The 19,797-nt window shown below is 39.7% G+C and overlaps 4 protein-coding genes across 10 annotated transcripts; 2 read left to right on the forward strand and 2 right to left on the reverse strand.

Annotated features, from left to right (window-relative positions):
* Positions 1-4,314: 4,314 nt before the first annotated feature.
* On the reverse strand, positions 4,315-7,714 carry LOC110748928 (putative protein phosphatase 2C 47). Of its 2 annotated transcripts, none has more exons than XM_021948910.2 (4): positions 6,918-7,714; positions 5,826-6,020; positions 5,388-5,593; positions 4,315-5,221 (listed from the first exon to the last, which is right to left on the reverse strand). In XM_021948910.2, the coding sequence occupies exons 1-4, from the start codon at positions 7,113-7,115 to the stop codon at positions 4,666-4,668; spliced, it is 1,155 nt and encodes a 384-aa protein (XP_021804602.2). In that variant the 5' UTR covers positions 7,116-7,714; the 3' UTR covers positions 4,315-4,665. The 2 variants fall into 2 exon arrangements, with proteins under 2 accessions (XP_021804602.2, XP_088100971.1); XM_088244845.1 differs by lacking the exon at positions 6,918-7,714 and adding an exon at positions 6,184-6,897.
* Positions 7,715-8,740: 1,026 nt separating this feature from the next.
* On the forward strand, positions 8,741-10,481 carry LOC110748875 (glutamate receptor 3.6-like). The gene is made up of 5 exons (XM_021948845.1): positions 8,741-8,810; positions 9,132-9,511; positions 9,598-9,869; positions 9,999-10,034; positions 10,124-10,481. Exons 1-5 carry the CDS (start codon positions 8,741-8,743, stop codon positions 10,479-10,481), a joined length of 1,116 nt encoding a protein of 371 aa, XP_021804537.1.
* LOC110748852 (glutamate receptor 3.6-like) lies at positions 8,866-14,882 on the forward strand. 5 transcript variants are annotated; one of them, XM_021948821.2, is made up of 11 exons: positions 8,866-9,511; positions 9,598-9,869; positions 9,999-10,308; positions 10,382-10,506; positions 10,845-10,908; positions 11,493-11,782; positions 11,884-13,238; positions 13,327-13,604; positions 13,735-13,766; positions 13,855-14,261; positions 14,380-14,882. In XM_021948821.2, the coding sequence occupies exons 6-11, from the start codon at positions 11,506-11,508 to the stop codon at positions 14,776-14,778; spliced, it is 2,748 nt and encodes a 915-aa protein (XP_021804513.1). In that variant the 5' UTR covers positions 8,866-9,511; positions 9,598-9,869; positions 9,999-10,308; positions 10,382-10,506; positions 10,845-10,908; positions 11,493-11,505; the 3' UTR covers positions 14,779-14,882. The 5 variants fall into 5 exon arrangements, with proteins under 5 accessions (XP_021804513.1, XP_021804510.1, XP_021804514.1 ...); XM_021948820.2 differs by having other exon boundaries at positions 8,867-9,511; positions 10,382-10,501; XM_021948818.2 differs by lacking the exon at positions 10,845-10,908.
* A 658-nt stretch (positions 14,883-15,540) lies between these two features.
* Positions 15,541-19,210, reverse strand: LOC110748854 (glutamate receptor 3.6-like). Of its 2 annotated transcripts, XM_021948824.2 has the most exons (7): positions 19,030-19,209; positions 18,599-18,879; positions 17,170-18,500; positions 16,806-17,083; positions 16,622-16,653; positions 16,120-16,526; positions 15,541-16,007 (listed from the first exon to the last, which is right to left on the reverse strand). In XM_021948824.2, the coding sequence occupies exons 2-7, from the start codon at positions 18,864-18,866 to the stop codon at positions 15,606-15,608; spliced, it is 2,718 nt and encodes a 905-aa protein (XP_021804516.2). In that variant the 5' UTR covers positions 18,867-18,879; positions 19,030-19,209; the 3' UTR covers positions 15,541-15,605. The 2 variants fall into 2 exon arrangements, with proteins under 2 accessions (XP_021804516.2, XP_021804517.2); XM_021948825.2 differs by having other exon boundaries at positions 18,599-19,210.
* Between the last annotated feature and the right edge of the window lie 587 nt (positions 19,211-19,797).

Consider the following 19,797-nt stretch of genomic DNA (forward strand, 5'->3'; position numbering starts at 1 on the left):
AATTAAAGTCAGATCACCAACCACCAAACAAGGGCATTAAATGCGTCCCCACGACCAGAAGCGCAGAACCCACGATCAGGGCGGCGGCCGAGATTTACCAGGATTCATGGGGTCACACCACCATGCTTCACGATCCCAAATGTCGATTGGACTACCCACTTGCTCTTATCAGGCTCCACCATGCAGATTTTCAGCCTCGATTACTCCTCCAAGAGCTCCTCCTATAAATACCAAGTTCAAGTTACATTCAAAGGGTTCAAACACCAAACCAAAGCCTCCCACGGAGCAAATTATATTTTCCTGTAATGCACTTTCAATATCTTTACTTGCTTTCCTAGGAGTAGTGTTAGTTTGTAAGGAAAATTCGTTCATCAATATATCATACGACCCTTGATTTTCAAGGCGCCGGAGCACCATCTCTGTTACTCTTTCATTCATCCCATATATCATACGACCGTCGCTCCCTGAGCAACGCGCTGGAGCAACGCCCAAAATTCACCATCAACACCACCATTAAACAGCCTTGTAGCTCAGGCCGTGAACCTGACGGCCGAGATCAGTTCCTCTCTCGGCCACAATCGTTTGATCAGAAGTCGAACCCAAACAGGCGCACCACTTAACCATCTCATCTACATCACCATCTCGACGCACGGTAGACCGTGCTGGCACGCCCGCGCACAACCGCACCGCATCCAAAAGAAGGAAGCCACGTGTTAACGCATATCCCCTCGGCCCGGAGCTCCAGGGCGTGAGATTTGCGCAGCCAACAATTTCATTCTTCACAAAGGATGAATGGGTCACCAACTTTGGAGTGTCCTCTTCCCCCACTTCTCCCAACTTTCGGGTCTCGTTGGGTGTGCAAGTGGAAGCGGGATATCTTTTCTTAGGTCAGATGTGATCGTCACATATCTCAAAACAAAATTGACCACCTCCAAATCCTCAGACGATGAAGGCTCACTCAGATGTTGAGTTATAGTTATCCTGTTGGACTGCATGAGTCACTGAAGTTCAGCGTTGAATTTAATCCACATTTCATTCTTCACAGAGGATGAATGGGTCAGAAAGGCGTTGAGATGTTCCAATTCATCTCTTTCAGATTCTGACAGGCGAAACTTCTTCTCGAGTCTTGATCGGTGCATATTTACATATCATTTTGTACCCTTCTAGCTTATGATTTGGTTATGTTTTTGAGTTAAACTTGTGCTTTTAATCCTTTTTGTGTTTATCTTTCAGTTCATTGAGCTTTAGGTAATAATGAGGGCTTTGGATAGTAAATGATGCAATCCATGCATGTTAGGGCCTAATTTGGATGAATGGATGAAGAGCTTAAAGACAAACTCAATTTTGGCTACAGTCCCCTGCCAGCCCAGTTTCGTAGGTCATATTGCAAGCTTTGTTTCAGCAACCTACATAGCTCGGATGAGGCCACATTCTTCATGAAAGTTGTTCCAATGGGTGTGTAATATAACATATCCAAAATTCAGCCCCATTGGATAAATATGGAGTCTGTTACCTAGCAAACACAGAGCCATGCTCAGGATGGATTTTATCAGCGCGCAAAATGAGTTAGCAATTTGTTTTGGCCTTAACTTCCTCCTCCGACGTTGGATTGGCCCAAATGATATATGGCTGGAAAGAAGACATTCTGAACTTCAAGTTTGAGTGCTTAAAGTCTTAATTTGCTTAAGGGAAACCCAATTCGTAAGCCCTTGAAGTTGCTGGTCATGCTGACCTCAGGATGAGCTATTATTTCTGGTTGGAAGCTTGGTCATGGTGACATGAAGATGAGCTAGGGCTGCTGGTGGGATTTATTAGTGAAGTGCATCAACCATTTCAGATTTTATAATGGAAGTGTTGTATGCATTAGTGAAGTGCATCAACCATTTCAGATTTTATAAAACAAGTGTTGTATGCATTAGCCATACTTAATTCAGATTTTCAGCTTCCTTAGGCCTATATATAGTGAGGTTTCCCAAGCTTGTAAACACACCCCAAGGGGGGGAGCTCTCAAACACTTCTCTAGAGCTCCCTTCCCTTCTCTCCCTCAAATTCTCTTAGTTTCTCTTTCTAGTCTTCAATTGTTATAATGAAATATTTGTGCTGAAATTTTCCTTAAGTTTTTCTTAGTTCCACTCTACTTTTCATTATGTAAATTCTTTTCTTTAGTTTCTCAAGTTTGATTAGTTTCCAAGTTTCAATTATGGTTCATGTTCTTATTCATTATGCTTATAAGTTAATATGCTAGTTTGAATGATTGATCACCATTAAGGCTTGCATGTTAGCTATCTTGGTTTGAATTAAGAGTATACACCATGCTTTAATTCGAATTGAACTATGAATAGGAAGAGTATGTATGGACATTCGACAACAGGGATTAGATACATGCTTGGTTGTTTAAATTGTTCTTATATGCTTAATGGGTTCCTAATGCTTAATTTTAGGTTAGACAACAAATGATCAAATTAGGGAATTAGGAACACAAGGTTATGACCAAACACCATGGCTTAATCATACTTTAGCTAGAATCAATCCGTTAATCTAATTGAACTTGGGAACTTATCTGCTTGAGTTAGTTATTTTCTTTCTTCCTTGTTTTATTTATTTCCCTTCTTTTTCATTTCTGTTTTGTGTAGGGAAAATGAATTGAATCATTCAATCACCAATCCTCGTGGGATCGACCTCGCACTTACATACGCTATACTACCGAACGGCTCGTGCACTTGCGAGTATCACAAGTTGAGGATGCAGCTGAATCCATTTTGGTGCAGCTGTATCTACGCAACAAGTCTCTCTTGGTCAAGCTTGATGAATTCTTAGAATTCGTGTTGTTTCTTGATGGCTACAAAAAGCCATTTTGCAAGTGCAATGCTTTCCAACATTTGATTTGAAAAGAAAATTGGGAATGTGGTAGAGGCAGAAAAAGGGTGTGCGAAAAGAAGGTTTTAGCAAAGAGAAACCAGATCGTTCCTGGCTCTGGTTTTAGCTGATAACATGAGGTATTTGGAAAACGAAGGAAGAAGAAGACTGAAAAGCAGAGAATATATTGAATAGCACGTGGGGGGTGCGTGTACGTAAATTTTGGCAAAGTGTGTGAGGTGAAGAGATAAGAAGTTATGGGCTAGTGTCCCAAAAGGCGGAAATTAAATTTTGCTTCGGAAAATTTGACATCCGGGTTTAGGCGGGATTTTGAAAAATAATTTGCCACATGCGATCCGTGTGCTATCAATCCATTGGTTGGGATTCGTTTCGCTATGTTTCCTTGTGTTTCTTTGTGGCTGTGCAGTGAAAATAGCGGGACACGTGGACGCTTTGGCGCATGCGTTATGGGTAGCGGGTGCGGAATTATTAATCGAAATGACAAAAATAGGCTTTGATTTATATAGCTTGTTTGGAATGGTAGTTGGGTGGTGATGGAATCGCAAGAATAAAATGTGGAGCATGCGATTGCTGTATTTAGCAACACGATATTATTGTGTCCGGGGCAAATTAGTAAATTGGTTTCTCAATAATCTAACCGCACATTTGGGCTAAACTTCAAATTGGGTTTTTGGCAATTTTTATTATCTTAATGCAGTAGGTCTGAAATCTTAATGTAGTAGCCTACACCACATTTTGTTTGCTTACACATGCACATAAGGTCCTCTGTTCGAATTCTCCCGCCTCTAATATCACTTATATATAAAAAGTGTAGTCATTAAGAATCAAGATAAAATTTCTAGGGTAACAAAAAGGGTATGATATGCTACTACAAATGTATTGCACTACCCAGGTCCACCGCCATACATGGCAATGTATTGCACTACCTAGGTCCACCGCCATACAACATACTTTGCAGGAAGGAAAATGGACTTGTAGTGTTGTACCGGCCAATGTCTTGCCCATTATGCTTTAAAGAGTGAATGTCAATATAGCCTACAACACATTTTGTTTGCTTACACATGCACATAAGGTCCTTTGTTCGAATTCTCCCGCCTCTAATATCGCTTATATATAAAAAGTGTAGTCATTAAGAATCAAGATAAAATTTCTAGGCCTATATAAAAGTGTAGTCGCTTATATATAAAGGGTATGATATGCTACTACAAGGCCTATTTTAAGATCATTTGATCCATAGTCAAGTGTTTGATCTTATTTGTTATAGCAATGTATTGCACTACCCAGGTCCACTGCCATACAACATACTTTGTAGGAAGGAAAATGGACTTGTAGTGTTGTAGCAGCCAATGTCTTGCCCATTATGCTTTAAAGAGTGAATGTCAATATATCAATTGTATGACTTATTTACAATATCCAGCCACCCAAGGCAAATGAACCCAGAAGAAAAAGAAAAAAGCAAAAAAAAAAAGGCTTTATACAGGATCCATTTCTTCAAGTTCTACACAGGACTACTTGTTTTATAGTTTGCTATTTAAATCCTATAACCAAGTTGAAGTAGGCTGACTGGTGCAAGAGAGCCTTGCAGCAACTTATATATATTTCTAACATTCAAAAAATTTCCGAATCAAAGCTTCAAAATTTGAGATTGTTAATAGTATCTCAAATTGGACAGGACGTACAGTTAAAGAAATCAGGAAGCGACATCCGCAGCAGGGCACAGGAGCAACTCAGAAAAGTTCCCAACTAGGGGTGTAAGCTGCACATTTATGTATGCAAGCCGTTGTGTTTTCAGATATTGCTTAAGACACCCTTGAGAAGGTCCAACCCTTCAGCTGAAATACTTCTCCTCTTCTGGGACTTAGGAATTTCGGTTTTAGGAGGTGGATCTTCGGAGAAACAGACCACAACAACAGTCAGGTTATCGCATGTGTTCCGTTGGAGTGCCTCCTTGACAAGCGCTTTTGAACATCTCTCAGGATCGTTATGCTGCAGGAGCTCCTTCCTTACCATTGTAACTGCACACTGGCTGCTCATCACATCCCACAAGCCATCGCAGCCCATTATCAAGAACTCATCTTCTTCCGTTAGGAAAATTTCCTCCAATTCTGGCTCAGAGCTTAAGGGGCAGTTTGACCCTTTAGAGCCCTTGATATGCCAGTCACCAAGAGCACGTGCCACTGATAGTTGGCCATTGAGGTAGCCATCATAGATGACACCGCCCAGCTTCTCAATTCTTAATCTTTCAGAGGTGCAGTTAGGTTTGTGATCTTTAGATAGTTCAATTGCCCTTCCCCGCTTCCCCAACACAGCTCGACAATCCCCAGCATTAGCGATTAGCATGGTCCTGCAAGAGTACAGTATTGAGCAAATGTCCACGGGAAAGTAAACAGGATAGACACAATTTAATTATTTTGTACCAACTTCAATGATTAGTCAGCTCCAACAAAAGATAATTACTCATGAATGCAGATAATCATATATAGCTAGATGTTTATAGTACAGTTCCTCACCTTCCTAAAATAAGGGCAGTCAAAGCAGTGGTACCAGAGGACTTATCAACAGAGCTAGCATCTGCAAATGCATGATCAGCCTTCACAAAGGCGCTCCTAACTGCCTTTCTAATGCCTGATGGGAAGTAAGAGTCTTCAACAATGAATCTAAGGATGTTTTTTTTAATAAACGACGCTGCATCAACACCATTGTGTCCATCAAAGACCTGTGGAAGTCAACAAAATCTCAGTAAGAGTCCAATTAATACTCTAGGATAGAAGGATATAAATGCTTCTTGTCACCTAGCTTCTAACAGATTAGAATGCCCAACTCAGGGATAAAGTGAATAAGATGGCCTTTGTCACATGATATGGAAAATTCATTGGTGGAAGTGAAGTATGGTTGTCACTCCAAAAAAGCACTGCGCAAAAAGAAATTAACGAGAGCAAGTTACACACCCCATAAAATGCCCCAGGAGAAGGCAAGTTTTCCATTTGACCAAGATGTTCATGAAGATCATCTACACAAATATACTCATCCTCCATGTATTGTTTAGGTCCTTTCTCAGAACAGCTTCCTGAACGGAATACAGACACGAACTCTGCCGTCTCACTTGCTGGTGACTTCAAGCCCATACTTCCAATATCTGATTCCTAAGAAAAAGGAACATAGAGGAATAATTAGTTAATATACTACTTCTTCGAAATAGAGGCCTAATTCAACCACAAAACTCCAAATTTTGGAGTCATAGCATTGATATACTAATTAAAGCATCTTGTGTCAACTAAGCATTATATAGTTGACCTAGGAAAGTACCTCTGTATGCACACAGAAACATGCATCGCATACAGGAGCAGATCAAAGAGAGGTAGTGATGACTGATGGCATTAATTTGCTAATATATAACAGAAGACACAAAGGGTTCAACTTGAGAGAGAGAACTTGATCTACTTGCAGCTAGAAGGATCAACGATCCAAAATGGCATCAACTACCTACGCATTTCTACGGTTTCCATTTGAAGCATGCAAGGAAAAACCAGATCAGTTTGCAAACAGCAATCCCTGGCTACTTGAACATATTGAAAATGGTTTCCTTATAGTTTCTAGGACGCCATTCATTCACTCAACATTAGGCAGGAAATCCCAGATTCATTTCAGCTGTTATCATTCAATTCCTCCACAACGCAACATAGACTTAGAAGGCCTCAACTCAATGAAGAAAACACAAACATCCGTCAGCATGACATACATCAAATGCATCTTCTTAATTGGAAATGGTTTCCTTATAGTTTCTAGGACGCCATTCATTCACTCAACGTTAGGCAGGAAATCCCAGATTCATTTCAGCTGTTATCATTCAATTCCTCCACAATGCAACATAGACTTAGAAGGCCTCAACTCAATGAAGAAAACACAAACATCCGTCAGCATGACATACATCAAATGCATCTTCTTAATTGGAAATGTACAATAATTTGCAAACCCAATTAACAAAAAAGAGAAGATTAGGAAAGAAAGAGAGGACGGCACAGGGCTTCACTCAGACTTACTGATTCGGTCAACAATGCATAGCTTGTGCAATTCCGCATAACTGAGAGGTTTCTTGGAGGCTTTCCAGTAGGAACGTGGTTCGAATTTCCCAAAGCATCAACATTTTGATCCTCCATGATAGGCATACTACCATCGTTTAAGCACCCACCATCCAATCTGGTTACATGAGGCGAGATATCTGCAGTTCCTGAAGCCATTTTTCTCCTTCCTAACCCATTAAACTCTCAACCCTTTTAGCTAAACCACCATAACTGCGAAGAAAACAACCCAATTCAGATGACCTTCAGCTAAAAGCCAAAACCAACTGTCAACCAAGGCCCATTGCTCACAGACAACGCATTTTTAGACAATAAATGCCTCCAAAAGCCAGACCACACAAACCCAGCTGTCCAAACTATCAAGCAGTCGATCGAAGATGCAAAATTTGCATAACGTGCATATCACAGATCGCAAAAGCAAGCTCCTTTACAATTTGAAAGACAATGGCCCTCTGTTTCTTGTGTTGTGTGGTGAACCAAGCACATTCTCATGCCGAATTTTGAGTGTTTCCAGGCAATACAGATAAAAATTTACAAAACCCAGATCGAGAATTCAGCAAATATGCAAGAATTCAAAAGCCAAAATGAAATAATTCGAAAAGATATAAGACAAAAAACAGAGGAAGGATAATCTTGAGAGCCTAAGACCATAGCATAGTAGTAGGGAAGGGGGAACCGTTGGAGAGGAAAGAGAACTTGGTTATAATGTGTGCTTGGTTGACTGGCAATTCCAGGGTTTTCGGTCGACATTGTAGCGCCTTCGAAGGGAGTTGGGGTACTGACACGTGTACGCCCTTTGTGATTGCATTATTGTATTATTGTGGTAGCTCTTTAATCTTGGATCTCCTTGAAGCTACCATTGGATTCTTTACACTTCATCTTGTATTGTCACATGAAAATGTGGGTTTCCCTTTTCCTATTTTGTGCTTTTCTTATATTGGAAAGATGTCACACTTAAATAGCTTTAGAAATTAAAAAGCCAATGAAGCAATCAATCAAACGACATATGTGGATAATATTATTTACCAATAATACTATGTTACATGGAAGTGTTGTCACATGTGTCATAATATTATTGGTCGGAAATAACAAAATCGTGTTATCCCCGTTTTATAAAAGTCTTTCTCCAATTGTATAAGGGTGCCCAAAATCCAAATTTTGCTCAAAATTGCATAAAGATAGCATATAGCTAGACAAGAAAAAGTTATGGCAGAAAGTGTTGCTAACAGCTTTCCAACTCATAATATATTAGAGGAACATGCTAAATTAGTCCATTCAATTCAAAGTTCAAACATTTAATAAATTCAATGAATTTATGAGGCAGTAGATATAAAGTTCAAAACTTTATGGATCTTCTCATCAGTTCTAAGTTCAAACTATCTTGAATGAGTTAGAAGCCAAAAAAATGGTTTGTGACTCTATCAAGGCAGGGACTTCAAAAGAGTGAAGTGGAAGGAGTTATTCAAATAGTTATCCCCCCTCAGCAAATAGTTAACCTCTTTAATTATGTTGCAATGATTTAGCTTTGAAGGTCACACTTTATAACAAGGTGGTCCAAAAATAATCCGAATCTATATCAAACCTCGTATCTTTTCATGTAATACTTGAGTCTAGACAATGGCAATGAATTTGCAACTTTTATTTTTGATGACGACAATGATTCAGCAACTTTGAGGTGGCTTTATTTATAGTGCCTTTCTTTTAAAAAGCAGCTTTTTATAGGGTCATGTGGCACAAAACCTGTGGATGACGGGGAGGATTATCCCCTTCTCCTCCTAGTGGCAATGGATGATGTTCAAGGGGTTCTTACTTCTTTGCATTTCCTTGCACAAAATCATGAATTGATGAAAAGGAGTACAGTGCAGATGGCACTATACAATTGGGCTGTGTGTGCACTGAGAGAATATAGCTAAAAGTTAAAATTGTAAACTTTTTACTATTTTCCGGAAAAGCTCCGAGTGAATATCAATTTTCAAACTTTAATCTTCCCAACTTTTGCACTGGAGGAGTCAAGGAATTGACCATCATGCCCAAGGACATTTGTTTTTTGTTTGTGTATGTTTAGCTTAAGAAATTTGGTGCCTGAAAAATTATGAATCGGTTGCTGGAGTTTTTCTATGGGGACTTAATTAATCCTGCATTTGAAGTCATCAATGTGATTGGAATTTGGCACAGGGACCAGGACTGTTGGATATTGGTCCAATTCTTCTGGCCTATCAGTTGACCCTCCAGAGAAGCCCCAAAGGAAGCAGCAATCTAATGGTTCCAGTACAAGTACTCAACAACTATACAGCGTCATCAGGCCGGGACAAACAACTCAGAAGCCTCGTGGGTGGGTTTTCCCAGACAATGGAAGAAAGCTCAGGATTGGAGTCCCAGATCGAGTTAACTATGCTGAGTTTGTGAGAGTATTAGGCACTGATATAACTGGTTTTTGCATTGAAGTCTTTCAAGCTGCATTGAATGAGTTACCATATGGTGTCCCATATAAATTTGTCCCGTTTTGGGGTGATGAAAAAACCCCGGAAAAACTTCTGCGCAGGATCCAAATTGGTGTGAGTATAAGTTACAAAAACTTTCTCAGTTTGGTCTTATTTTTGTCTTTACAATTTTAATTCTGTGGACTATCATATTTATGCAGGAGCCTGACGGTGTTGTAGGAGATAATGCCATCACCACTAGCAGAACAAAACTTGCGGATTTTACACAGCCATTTATTGAGTCTGGGCTAGTTGTAGTTGCTCCATTAAGGAAGTTGAACTCTAGTGCTTGGACTTTTCTGAGACCTTTTACTCCAATGTTGTGGGGTGTCGCATGTATTTTCTTCCTAGTTGTGGGAGCAGTTGTTGGGATTTTGGAGCACCACGACGATTTCCGGGGCCCTCCAAGAAAACAATGTGTGACTATTGTTTGGTTAGTACTCAAATCCACATATCCAAATGCAGTTCTGAATATGTTCTGTGGAGGTTTATCTTCATCTCTTCAATTAAGGCTAAAATCCCCATCTGGTATTATATAATATTTTTGTTTTGAGTTCTGCAGGTTTAGCTTTTCAACTTTGTTCTCTACCCACAATAAGTGAGCTAAGTAGTACTGTAACTCTGTATCCATACTACCTGACTTATACATGCACAATTGAACTTATGTTATGTACTAATATTGTTTAGATATAACTGGCTGATCTTAACACATGCAGAATTAAAAACTGACAGCACGCTTGGTCGGTTTGTGCTAATCATATGGCTATTTGTAGTTCTAATGATATACTCAAGCTACATTGAAAGCCTGAACTCAATCCTCACAGTAGAGCAGCTTTCTTCCCCCATTAAAGGCATTGAAAGTTTAGCAACAGGTAATGATCCCATTGGTTTCCCAAAAGGTTCCTTTGTTGGAAAATATTTGACAGACGAGCTAAACATACACAGGTCAAGACTTGTGCCCCTCAACTCACCAGAAGAATTTGAGAAAGCCTTGAAAGATGGAGCGAGCGCAGGCAGTATTGCTGCAGTGGTTCACGAGCGTTAGGCCACGTTATTAACATGGTGGTAAGGTTGATCACTGAGTTGACCTGCGTGTGGACTCGTTAGGCCACGTTATTAACTTATTAACATGTCATGCCCTTATGGTGGAAAATGACTTGCTAATCAATTCAATGAATTTAAGAGGTACTAGATTAAAGTTTAAAACTTTTATGGGTCTGCTGATCAGTTCTAAGTTCACAATACTTGAATGAAAAGGTATAGCCCGAACAATAATATTAGAGTCATGAACTATCCAACGATATGACACTCCAGATTTTGACTATTTGAGCTTAGCATTATTTTATAATAAACCAGAAAAAATTGGACCCGTAACTCAATCACATTATTGAATATGACTCTTATGCAGGAAGATCAATGAGGTTCACGACTTGATTAGGCCAGTCACAGACACCATCAGTTCATACAGCAATGTAAAGTAGATGCAGACTTTGGTCCCCATTGCTCTATCAAAGCTACTTTTTGCTTGCAACAAAACAAAGACCATCTATAAAAAGTTATTTGCTCATAAGTTTTGTTATCAAAATTAAAGTTGCTAATTCATTTTCATTGGCTATTTGTCAGATGAAGAGATATGAGGGCTGATGTAGATTTTCAGAATCTTGTTCACAGCTAAATCTAGTCTTTTATTGGGGGGGGGGGAGGGAATAAAGCTAGATATTTTATGAAATCCACTTGCATAATTCCTTCCACTTCACCCTTTTGAAGTCCCTACAATAATAGACTCATGGGGTAGCTCTTATTTGCCAGTGTAGCTTGGGTGCTTATATAATCTCGTTTGCTTGTTCTTGCTTTTGCGTACACATATTTGTCTTGAGTTGAGAGCAAATAATGTAAGCTTCATTATTTTTCTTTATGCCCTTCAAATTCATCTTTTTCGTATTGCTTTGCTAGATATTTGGTCAGCTTCATGCATGTGTTTTTGGAGCATGTTCTTTTATTTTTGTTGTTAATTACCAACTTCTCTTTCCCATTAGATATTTTGGTCCTTTTGCAGTGTGCAGACCACCATGAACAAAGCCTTGTTGCTTATGCTATTTATGGTTTTCTATAATGGTGCTTCTTCAAATGGACTTGGTGTTGGTGCTACTATTACTACTGCAAGACCTGACGTTGTCAACATAGGCGCGATTTTCACTTTCGATTCTGTCATTGGCAAAATTGCAAAAGTTGCAATAGCCCTTGCAGTCGAAGATGTCAATTCTGATCCACAAATTCTCAATGGAACAAAGCTGACACTTAAAATGCAGAATACCAAATCTAGTGACTTTCTGGGCATCATTGAGGGTACACACTAATTAAATTTCCCATGTTTTCACTCAAAAGTTTTATCAGTTCCTTTACACAAGTCTTAGTAAGAATGATGGATATTTCTTGTTGCTTGACAGCTTTGCAGTTCATGGAGAATGACACAGTGGCCATAATTGGCCCCCAATTCTCAGCTACTGCTCATGTAATCTCACATATTGCAGATGAGCTAAAAGTCCCACTATTATCATTTGCAGCAACAGACCCTACTCTGTCTCCAACTCAGTTCCCATTCTTGGTTAGGACAACAAGAAGTGACCTCTTTCAGATGACTGCAGTAGCAGACCTTGTTGGCTACTATGAGTGGAGAGATGTCATAGCAATATATGTGAATGATGATTTTGGCAGAAATGCCATTGCTGCCTTAGGGGACAAGCTATACGAAAAACGGTGTAAAATTTCATACAAAGTGCCTCTGAACCCCAAAGCAACAAAAGATGAAATCACCAAGGCACTGGTTAGTGTTTCTTCAATGGAGTCCAGGATTCTGATACTGCACATTTATACCAGTTGGGGTCTACAAGTGCTTACTGAAGCACGAAACCTCATGATGATGGCCAGTGGATATGTCTGGATTGCTACTGATTGGTTCTCTACCATAATAGATACAGATCCTTCCCTGCCTTTTGTATCAACAGATGACATTCAAGGGGTTCTTACATTAAAAATGTACACACCAGAATCGGAGCTCAAAAAGAAATTTAAATCGCGGTGGAGCAACTTAACTAGCGCAAGAAGAGTGAATGGCTCTTCTTTTGGGCTAAATACGTATGGTCTATATGCCTATGATTCTGTAAGGCATCTTGCTGTTGCCCTTGATTCATTTTTTGCTCGAGGGGGAAATATTTCATTTTCAACTGACTCGAACTTAAACGAGTTACGCGGAGGGAAGTTGAATCTTGATGCTTTGAACATGTTCAATGGTGGCAGCCAGCTGCTCCAAAGCATTTTAGAGGTTAACACAACTGGTTTAACTGGGCCAATTAAGTTTAATCCAGATGGGAACTTGATTAATCCTGCATTTGAAGTCATCAATGTGATTGGCACAGGGACTAGGACAATTGGTTATTGGTCCAACTCTTCTGGCTTATCACTTGATCCACCAGAAAAACCTCAAAGGAAGCTGCAGTCTAATGGCTCCAGCATCGGTATTCAACGACTATACAGCGTCATCTGGCCTGGACAAACAACTCAGAAGCCACGCGGCTGGGTGTTCCCTGACAACGGAAGAAAGCTCAGGATTGGTGTCCCAAATCGAGTTAGCTGTCGTGAGTTTGTGGGCGTAAAAGGCACAGAATTCACTGGCTATTGCATTGAGGTCTTTCAAGCTGCATTGAATGAGTTACCATATGGTGTCCCATATAAATTTGTCCCCTTTGGGGATGGTAAAAAGAACCCAGATAACAATGAACTTCTGCACATGATCCAAATTGGTGTAAGTATAAACTACAAAACAGAAACTATTTAGACTTTGCTTGACATTACTATAATTATTAATTCTTTGGATTTCCATCTTTATACAGGAGTTTGATGGTGTGGTTGGAGATATTACCATCACCACTAGCAGAACAAAGATGGTGGATTTTACACAGCCATATATTGAGTCTGGTTTAGTTGTGGTTGCTCCAATAAGGAAGTTGAACTCTAGTGCTTGGGCTTTTCTGAGACCTTTCACTCCAATGATGTGGGGTGTCACAGGCATTTTCTTCCTAGTTGTTGGAACAGTAGTTTGGATTTTGGAGCGTAGGACAAATGAGGATTTTCGGGGCCCTCCAAGAAACCAATTTGTCACAATTATTTGGTAAGTGCTTCAATCCACATATTCAAATGCAAAATTTCAATACATTCCACAAAGATTTTCTTGGTTGGTTTTTAATCATCTCTTGATCTAAACTCTCTAATTGGTATATAATTATTGCTTCTTCTCGCAGGTTTAGCTTTTCAACTTTGTTCTTTTCCCAGAGTAAGTGAAATGAACCAAGAAGCTTATATTATGTTAAATGTTACTTATATAACTGTTTGATCTTATTCCTTTTTGGTAACATATGCAGAAGAAAAAACTGACAGCACGCTTGGTCGGTTTGTGCTAATCATATGGCTATTTGTAGTTCTAATAATCAACTCAAGCTACACTGCAAGCCTGACCTCAATCCTTACAGTGGAGCAGCTTTCTTCCCCCATTAAAGGCATTGAAAGTTTAGCAACAGGCAATGATCCCATTGGTTTCCCAAACGGTTCCTATGTTGGAAAATATTTGACAGACGAGCTAAACATACACAGTTCAAGACTTGTTCCCCTTAACTTACCAGAAGAATTTGAGAAGGCCTTAAAAGACGGGCCCAGCGCAGGTGGTGTTGCTGCAGTGGTTCACGAGCGTGCGTACATGGAGCTCTTCCTCTCTGTTCGATGCGGATATAGTATTGTAGGTCAAGAATTCACGAAAATGGGGTGGGGATTTGTAAGTATCTTATTCTTTCATGTGATCATCCTCCCCTTAAAATTCCATTGCTAAACACAAAATGACATTCTTTTGATTGCATGTTGTGTATGATTGTTGGTTTTTTCATGCATTTTAGGCCTTTCCAAGGGACTCACCACTAGCAACTGACATGTCAACCGCGGTGTTGAAACTGTCAGAGAAGGGGGATCTCCAAAAGATTCGTGACAAGTGGCTGATGAAAAGTGCTTGCAGTGCACAAGGAGCAAAGCAATCGGTAGACCGCCTGCCACTGAAAAGCTTTTGGGGTCTCTTTCTGCTAAGCGGCATAGCTTGCTTTCTTGCTCTCCTTCTTCATGTTATTCGCCTTGTGCACCAATTCTACAGGTATTCAGATTCATGCTGTGAGAGCCCACAGTCTAGACGTCTTCGATCATTTGTTTCATTTGCAAATAAAAGGGAACAAGAAGTGAATAGCCGACCCAAGAGAAGGAGGACTGAGAAAGCTTCAACCAAAATAGTGCATGAAAGTGTTTAATCAGATGACAGAGTTCTCTTTTACATCAGTATGCCTTGAAGAAACTTAATTCAGTCTATTTAATTATGAACTGATGACAAGTTAATGAAGTAACTTGTATCAAACTCTCTGTGTGGAAGACTGATAGACATATAGGTGGCTTTGTGTTAAAAACGTGTATGCGAGTGTTTCGGAAAATGACTTGCTAATCAATTCAATGCATTTAAGAGGTACTAGATTAAAGTTTAAAACTTCTATGGGTCTTCTGATCAGTTCTAAGTGCACATTACTTGAATGAAAAAGTATAGCCAGCTTCTATTGGCGGGAAAGGTTATTTTGCTTTCTTTGTTGCAACTTGCAATGGTGGTCCAAAAAGGCATTTTAATTCATTATTAATTTCCAAAAGCTCCTAGTAAATTCCAATTTTCAACCTTTAACCTTCCTGTGTAAAAAAAACTTTCACCTTCCCACCAAAGAGGAAAGAGCACTCAGGAGATCGATGGTTCCACGCCTGAAAATGGACTTAATCGCTGCGTCAATCGCCAAGTACCAGAAAAGCAGAAAGCTTTTGATCGGTAAAAGCAATCAATTTGTTATGTCCTTCAGTCAAGTTCAAGAACGTAACGTCTATGCATATATGATATATGTAGCTATGTATGTATGTATGTGTTTGTTTGGATAGTTTGATACGTAAATTTTAATGGGTTCTGTTCTTATTTGTTTTCTGCTGCACAATGGCTGGCGTTATGTTAATGATTTGAGTTGAAATACTTGAAGGCTGAATTAAGTTTCTTGAAGGCATACTGATTAGGCTTTTCTGCTTAGCAAACGAGAACTCTGTCATCTGATTAAAACCTTTCATGCACTATTTTATTTGAGGCTTTCTCAGTCCTCCTTCTCTTGGTTCGGCTTTTCTTCTCTTCTTGTTCCCTTTTATATACAAATGAAACAAAGGATCGAAGACGTCCGTGCAGGGAGCTCTCACAGTCGGAATCTGAATACCTGTAGAATTGGTGCACAAGGCGAATAACATGAAGAAGGAGAGCAAGAAAGCAAGCAATGCCGCTTAGCAGGAACAGGCCCCAAAAGCTTTTCAGTGGTAGGCGGTCTACTGCTTGCTTTGTTCCTTGCGCGCTACAAGCACTCTTCATCAGCCACTTGTCATGAATCTTTTGGAGATCCCCCTTCTCTGATAGTTTCAGCAGGGCGGTTGACATGTCAGCTGCCAGTGGCGAGTCCCGTGGAAAGGCCTAAAATGCATGAAAAAACCAGCCAACATACACATGCAATCAAAACAGTGTCATTGTGTGTTAAGCAATGGTATGTGATAGGGAGGATGATCACATGAAATAAGATACTTACAAATCCCCACCCCATTTTCGTGAATTCTTGACCTACAATACTATATCCGCATCGAACAGAGAGGAAGAGCTCCATGTAAGTGCGCTCGTCAACAATTGCAGCCACACCGCCTGCGCTAGGGCCATCTTCCAAGGCCTTCTCATATTCTTCTGGTGAGTTAAGGGGCACAAGTCTGGACCTATGTATGTTTAGCTCGTCTGTCAAGTATCTTTCAGCAAAGGAACCGTTCAGGAAACCAATGGGATCATTTCCTGTTGCTAAATTTTCAATGCCTTTAATGGGGGAAGAAAGCTGCTCCACTGTGAGGATTGAGGTCAGGCTTGCAATGTAGCTTGAGTTGATTATTAGAACTACAAATAGCCATATAATTAACACAAACCGACCAAGCGTGCTGACAGTGTTTTCTTCTGCATATGTTACCAAGGAATAAGATCAGTCACTTGTATGTAATGCATAACATAAGTTTCTTTGTGCATGAACAAGTCAAGCAGTATGGACTTACTGTGGGAAAAGAACCAAGTTGAAAAGCTAAACCTGAAGAACCCAAAGAAAAATGTTACATATTCCAGTTGGGGATTATAGCCTTAATTGAAGAGGTGAAGATAAACTGACTCAGACAACGTATACTCGAATTTGCATCAACATTAATCAAATCGGCATTTGGATGTATGGATTAGAGTACTAACCAAACAACAGTCACAAATTGTTTTCTTGGAGGTCCCCGGAAATCCTTGTTCGTTCTATGCTCCAAAATCCAAACAACTGCTCCCACAACTAGGAAGAAAATACATGTGATACCCCACATCATTGGAGTAAAAGGTCTCAAAAATGCCCAAGCACTAGAGTTCAACTTCCTTATTGGAGCAACTACAACTAGCCCAGACTCAACATATGGCTGTGTAAAATCAGCAAGTTTTGTTCTGCTAGTGGTGATGGTAATATCTCCAACTAGACCGTCAAGTTCCTGCATAAAGATGGACATTCAAAGAGCTTAATATATTCACATGACAGCATACTGTATATTATTAATCTTTTGGAATGTATACTCACACCAGTTTGGATCTTGTGCAGAAGTTCATTTGGTTCTGTATTTACTTTACCATCCCCGAAAAGGACAAACTTATATGGGACGCCATAAGGTAACTCATTTAGTGCAGCTCGAAATACCTCAACGCAATAGCCAGTGACATCAGTGCCTTTTACACTCACAAACTCATGATAACTAACTCGACTTACGATAGCAATCCTGAGCTTTTTTCCGTTTTCTGGGAAAACCCACCCACGAGGCTTCTGAGTTGTTTGTCCCGGCCAGATGACGCTGTATAGTTGTTGACTACTTGTACTGGAACCATTAGATTGCTTCTTCCTTTGGGGCTTCTCTGGAGGGTCAACTAAAAGGCCAGAAGAATTAGACCAATATCCAACAGTCCTGGTCCCTGTGCCAATCACATTGATGACTTCAAATGCAGGATTGATCAAGTCCCCATCTGGGTTAAACTTAAGTGGCCCTGTTACACCAGTTGCATTAACCTCTAAAATGCTTTGAACCAACTGGCTTCCTTCATTAAAGATGCACACCTTTCCTCCACGTAAATCGCTTACATTTGAGTCATTTGAAAATGAGACATTCCCTGCACGAGCCAGAAATGAATCAATGGCAAGAGCAAGAAGCCATACAGAGTCATAGGCATATAGACCATGCGTATTTAGCCCGAAAGAAGAGCCATTAAATCCTCTCATCAAGTTGCTCCACCGCGATTGAATTCTTGTTTTGAGTTCCGACTCTGGTGTGTACATGCGCAATGTAAGAACTCCTTGAATGTCTGTTGCCACAAAAGGTAAGGAATGATCTGTGTCTAATATGGTAGACAACCAATCAGTAGCAATCCATACATATCCACTCCCCATCATCATGAGGTTTTGTGCTTCACTAAACATTTGTAGACCCCAATTCGTATAAATGTGGACGATGAGAATCCTAGATTCCATTGAAGACACACTAATCAGTGCTTTAGTGATATCATCTTTTGTTGCTTTGGGTTTCAGAGGCACTTTGTATGAAATTCTACACCGCTTTTCGGCTAGCTTATCCCCTAAGGCAGCAATGGCATTTCTCCCAAGATCATCATCAACGTAAATTGCTATGACATCTCTCCACTCATAGAAGGCAACAAGGTCTGCTACCGCAGTCATCTGAAAGAGATCACTTCGTGTTGTCCTAACCAAGAAAGGGAATTGAACTCGAGAAAGGGTTGGGTCTGTCGCTGAAAATGATAATAAAGGGACTTTTAGGTCATTTGCAATGTGTGAGAGCATACGAGCCGTAGCTGAGAATTGGGGACCAATTATGGCCACTGTGTCATTCTCCATAAACTGCAAAGCTGTAAGGAAGAGGAAAAATTATAAGCTTTTCAATTAGATTCTATGACTTGTGCAAAGGAACTTCTTAAGATACACGAGAAAGTTCGAAAGTTTGTACCCAGATCAACAATTCCAAGAAAGTCATTAGATCTGCTGTTCTGCATTTTGAGTGTCAGCTTTGTTCCATTGAGAATTTCAGGATCAGAATTGACATCTTCAACTGCAATGGCTATTGCAAGTTTTGCAATTTTTCCAACGACAGAATCGAAAGTGATAATAGCACCAATGTTCACAACATCAGGTCTTGCAGCAACATTAGTACCAAGTGCACTAGAGGAAGAAGCATTATGGAAAACCATAAATAGCAGAAGCAAGGCTATGATCATGGTGGATAGCACGCTGCGAAAGGACTCGAAAACAGCTTAATAGTTAACAGTAAGTGGACATGCTCCAAAAGACAGATACTGGCTCATAATAAGAACACAAGTATATATGTTGTCCAAATATGTAACAAAGCAATGTGTTTAGAAAAGATGGACTGAACCTTACATTTTTTCGATTTCAAGCCAAATATGCAAGAGATCTCAGCAATTGGATAGTACCAAGGAGCTTAGGTCCAAAATTGCATGTGTTGTTCTGCACGATGGCCAAACGGTTGTATAAGTGCTAAAATATGAATATGGAGTGAATACTTTAGGTTAATCGTATTCTTCTCCATAAGGAGATATATAGCAGTTTGCAATGGAGAGATACAAGGAAGTAGATACAGTAATTAATTAGGACAATATCTCTTAATTATACAAGGATGTGTCAATTATATAAAACAAGGAAGTAAATCACCTAATTAACTTAGGAAATAAATCTCCTTGATTTAGTAGGTTAACTCACGTTAACACTCCTCCACAGAAAACTTTTGTTAAGACATCCGCTAATTGATCTTCTAATTTTACAAAGGGAAGACAGATGATATTGTTCTCAATTTTTTCTTTGATGAAATGTCTATCCACCTCAACATGTTTAGTTCGATCATGTTGAACTGGATTATGAGCAATATCGATAGCTGACTTGTTATCACAATATAACTCCATTGACTTATCTAGTTTAAAACTCAATTATGTCAAGAGTCCTCTTATCCACAATAATTCACAAACTTCTTGAGTCATTCCTCGATACTCTGCTTCTGCACTAGATCGAGCAACCATATTTTGTTTTTTACTCCGCCAAGTGACTAGGTTACCTCCAACGAATGTAAAGTAACCCGATGTAGAGCGTCTATCTGTAATGGAACCAACTCAATCAGCATCTGTATATCCAAAA

The sequence above is a fragment of the Prunus avium genome, chromosome 7, assembly GCF_965620075.1.
Source record: "Prunus avium chromosome 7, drPruAviu1.hap1.1, whole genome shotgun sequence".
Classification (NCBI taxonomy): Eukaryota; Viridiplantae; Streptophyta; class Magnoliopsida; order Rosales; family Rosaceae; genus Prunus; species Prunus avium.

What these genes read in the sequence shown, in the direction of transcription:
- LOC110748928 (XM_021948910.2), bottom strand. Translation starts at nt 7,115, where the DNA reads ATGGCTTCAGGAACTGCAGATATCTCGCCTCATGTAACCAGATTGGAT. An exon ending in ATGCATTGTTGACCGAATCA is followed by an intron (nt 6,021 to 6,917) that starts GTAAGTCTGAGT and finishes CCTTTTTCTTAG; the next exon opens with GAATCAGATATTGGAAGTAT. An exon ending in ACTGCCCTTATTTTAGGAAG is followed by an intron (nt 5,222 to 5,387) that starts GTGAGGAACTGT and finishes GTACTCTTGCAG; the next exon opens with GACCATGCTAATCGCTAATG.
- LOC110748875 (XM_021948845.1), top strand. Translation starts at nt 8,741, where the DNA reads ATGGATGATGTTCAAGGGGTTCTTACTTCTTTGCATTTCCTTGCACAA. An exon ending in TGCGCAGGATCCAAATTGGT is followed by an intron (nt 9,512 to 9,597) that starts GTGAGTATAAGT and finishes ATATTTATGCAG; the next exon opens with GAGCCTGACGGTGTTGTAGG. An exon ending in CAATGTGTGACTATTGTTTG is followed by an intron (nt 9,870 to 9,998) that starts GTTAGTACTCAA and finishes TGAGTTCTGCAG; the next exon opens with GTTTAGCTTTTCAACTTTGT.
- LOC110748852 (XM_021948818.2), top strand. An exon ending in CTTTCTGGGCATCATTGAGG is followed by an intron (nt 11,783 to 11,883) that starts GTACACACTAAT and finishes GTTGCTTGACAG; the next exon opens with CTTTGCAGTTCATGGAGAAT. An exon ending in CAATTTGTCACAATTATTTG is followed by an intron (nt 13,605 to 13,734) that starts GTAAGTGCTTCA and finishes TTCTTCTCGCAG; the next exon opens with GTTTAGCTTTTCAACTTTGT.
- LOC110748854 (XM_021948825.2), bottom strand. Translation starts at nt 18,866, where the DNA reads ATGATCATAGCCTTGCTTCTGCTATTTATGGTTTTCCATAATGCTTCT. An exon ending in CAATTTGTGACTGTTGTTTG is followed by an intron (nt 16,654 to 16,805) that starts GTTAGTACTCTA and finishes TGGGTTCTTCAG; the next exon opens with GTTTAGCTTTTCAACTTGGT. An exon ending in CGAAAATGGGGTGGGGATTT is followed by an intron (nt 16,008 to 16,119) that starts GTAAGTATCTTA and finishes CATGCATTTTAG; the next exon opens with GCCTTTCCACGGGACTCGCC.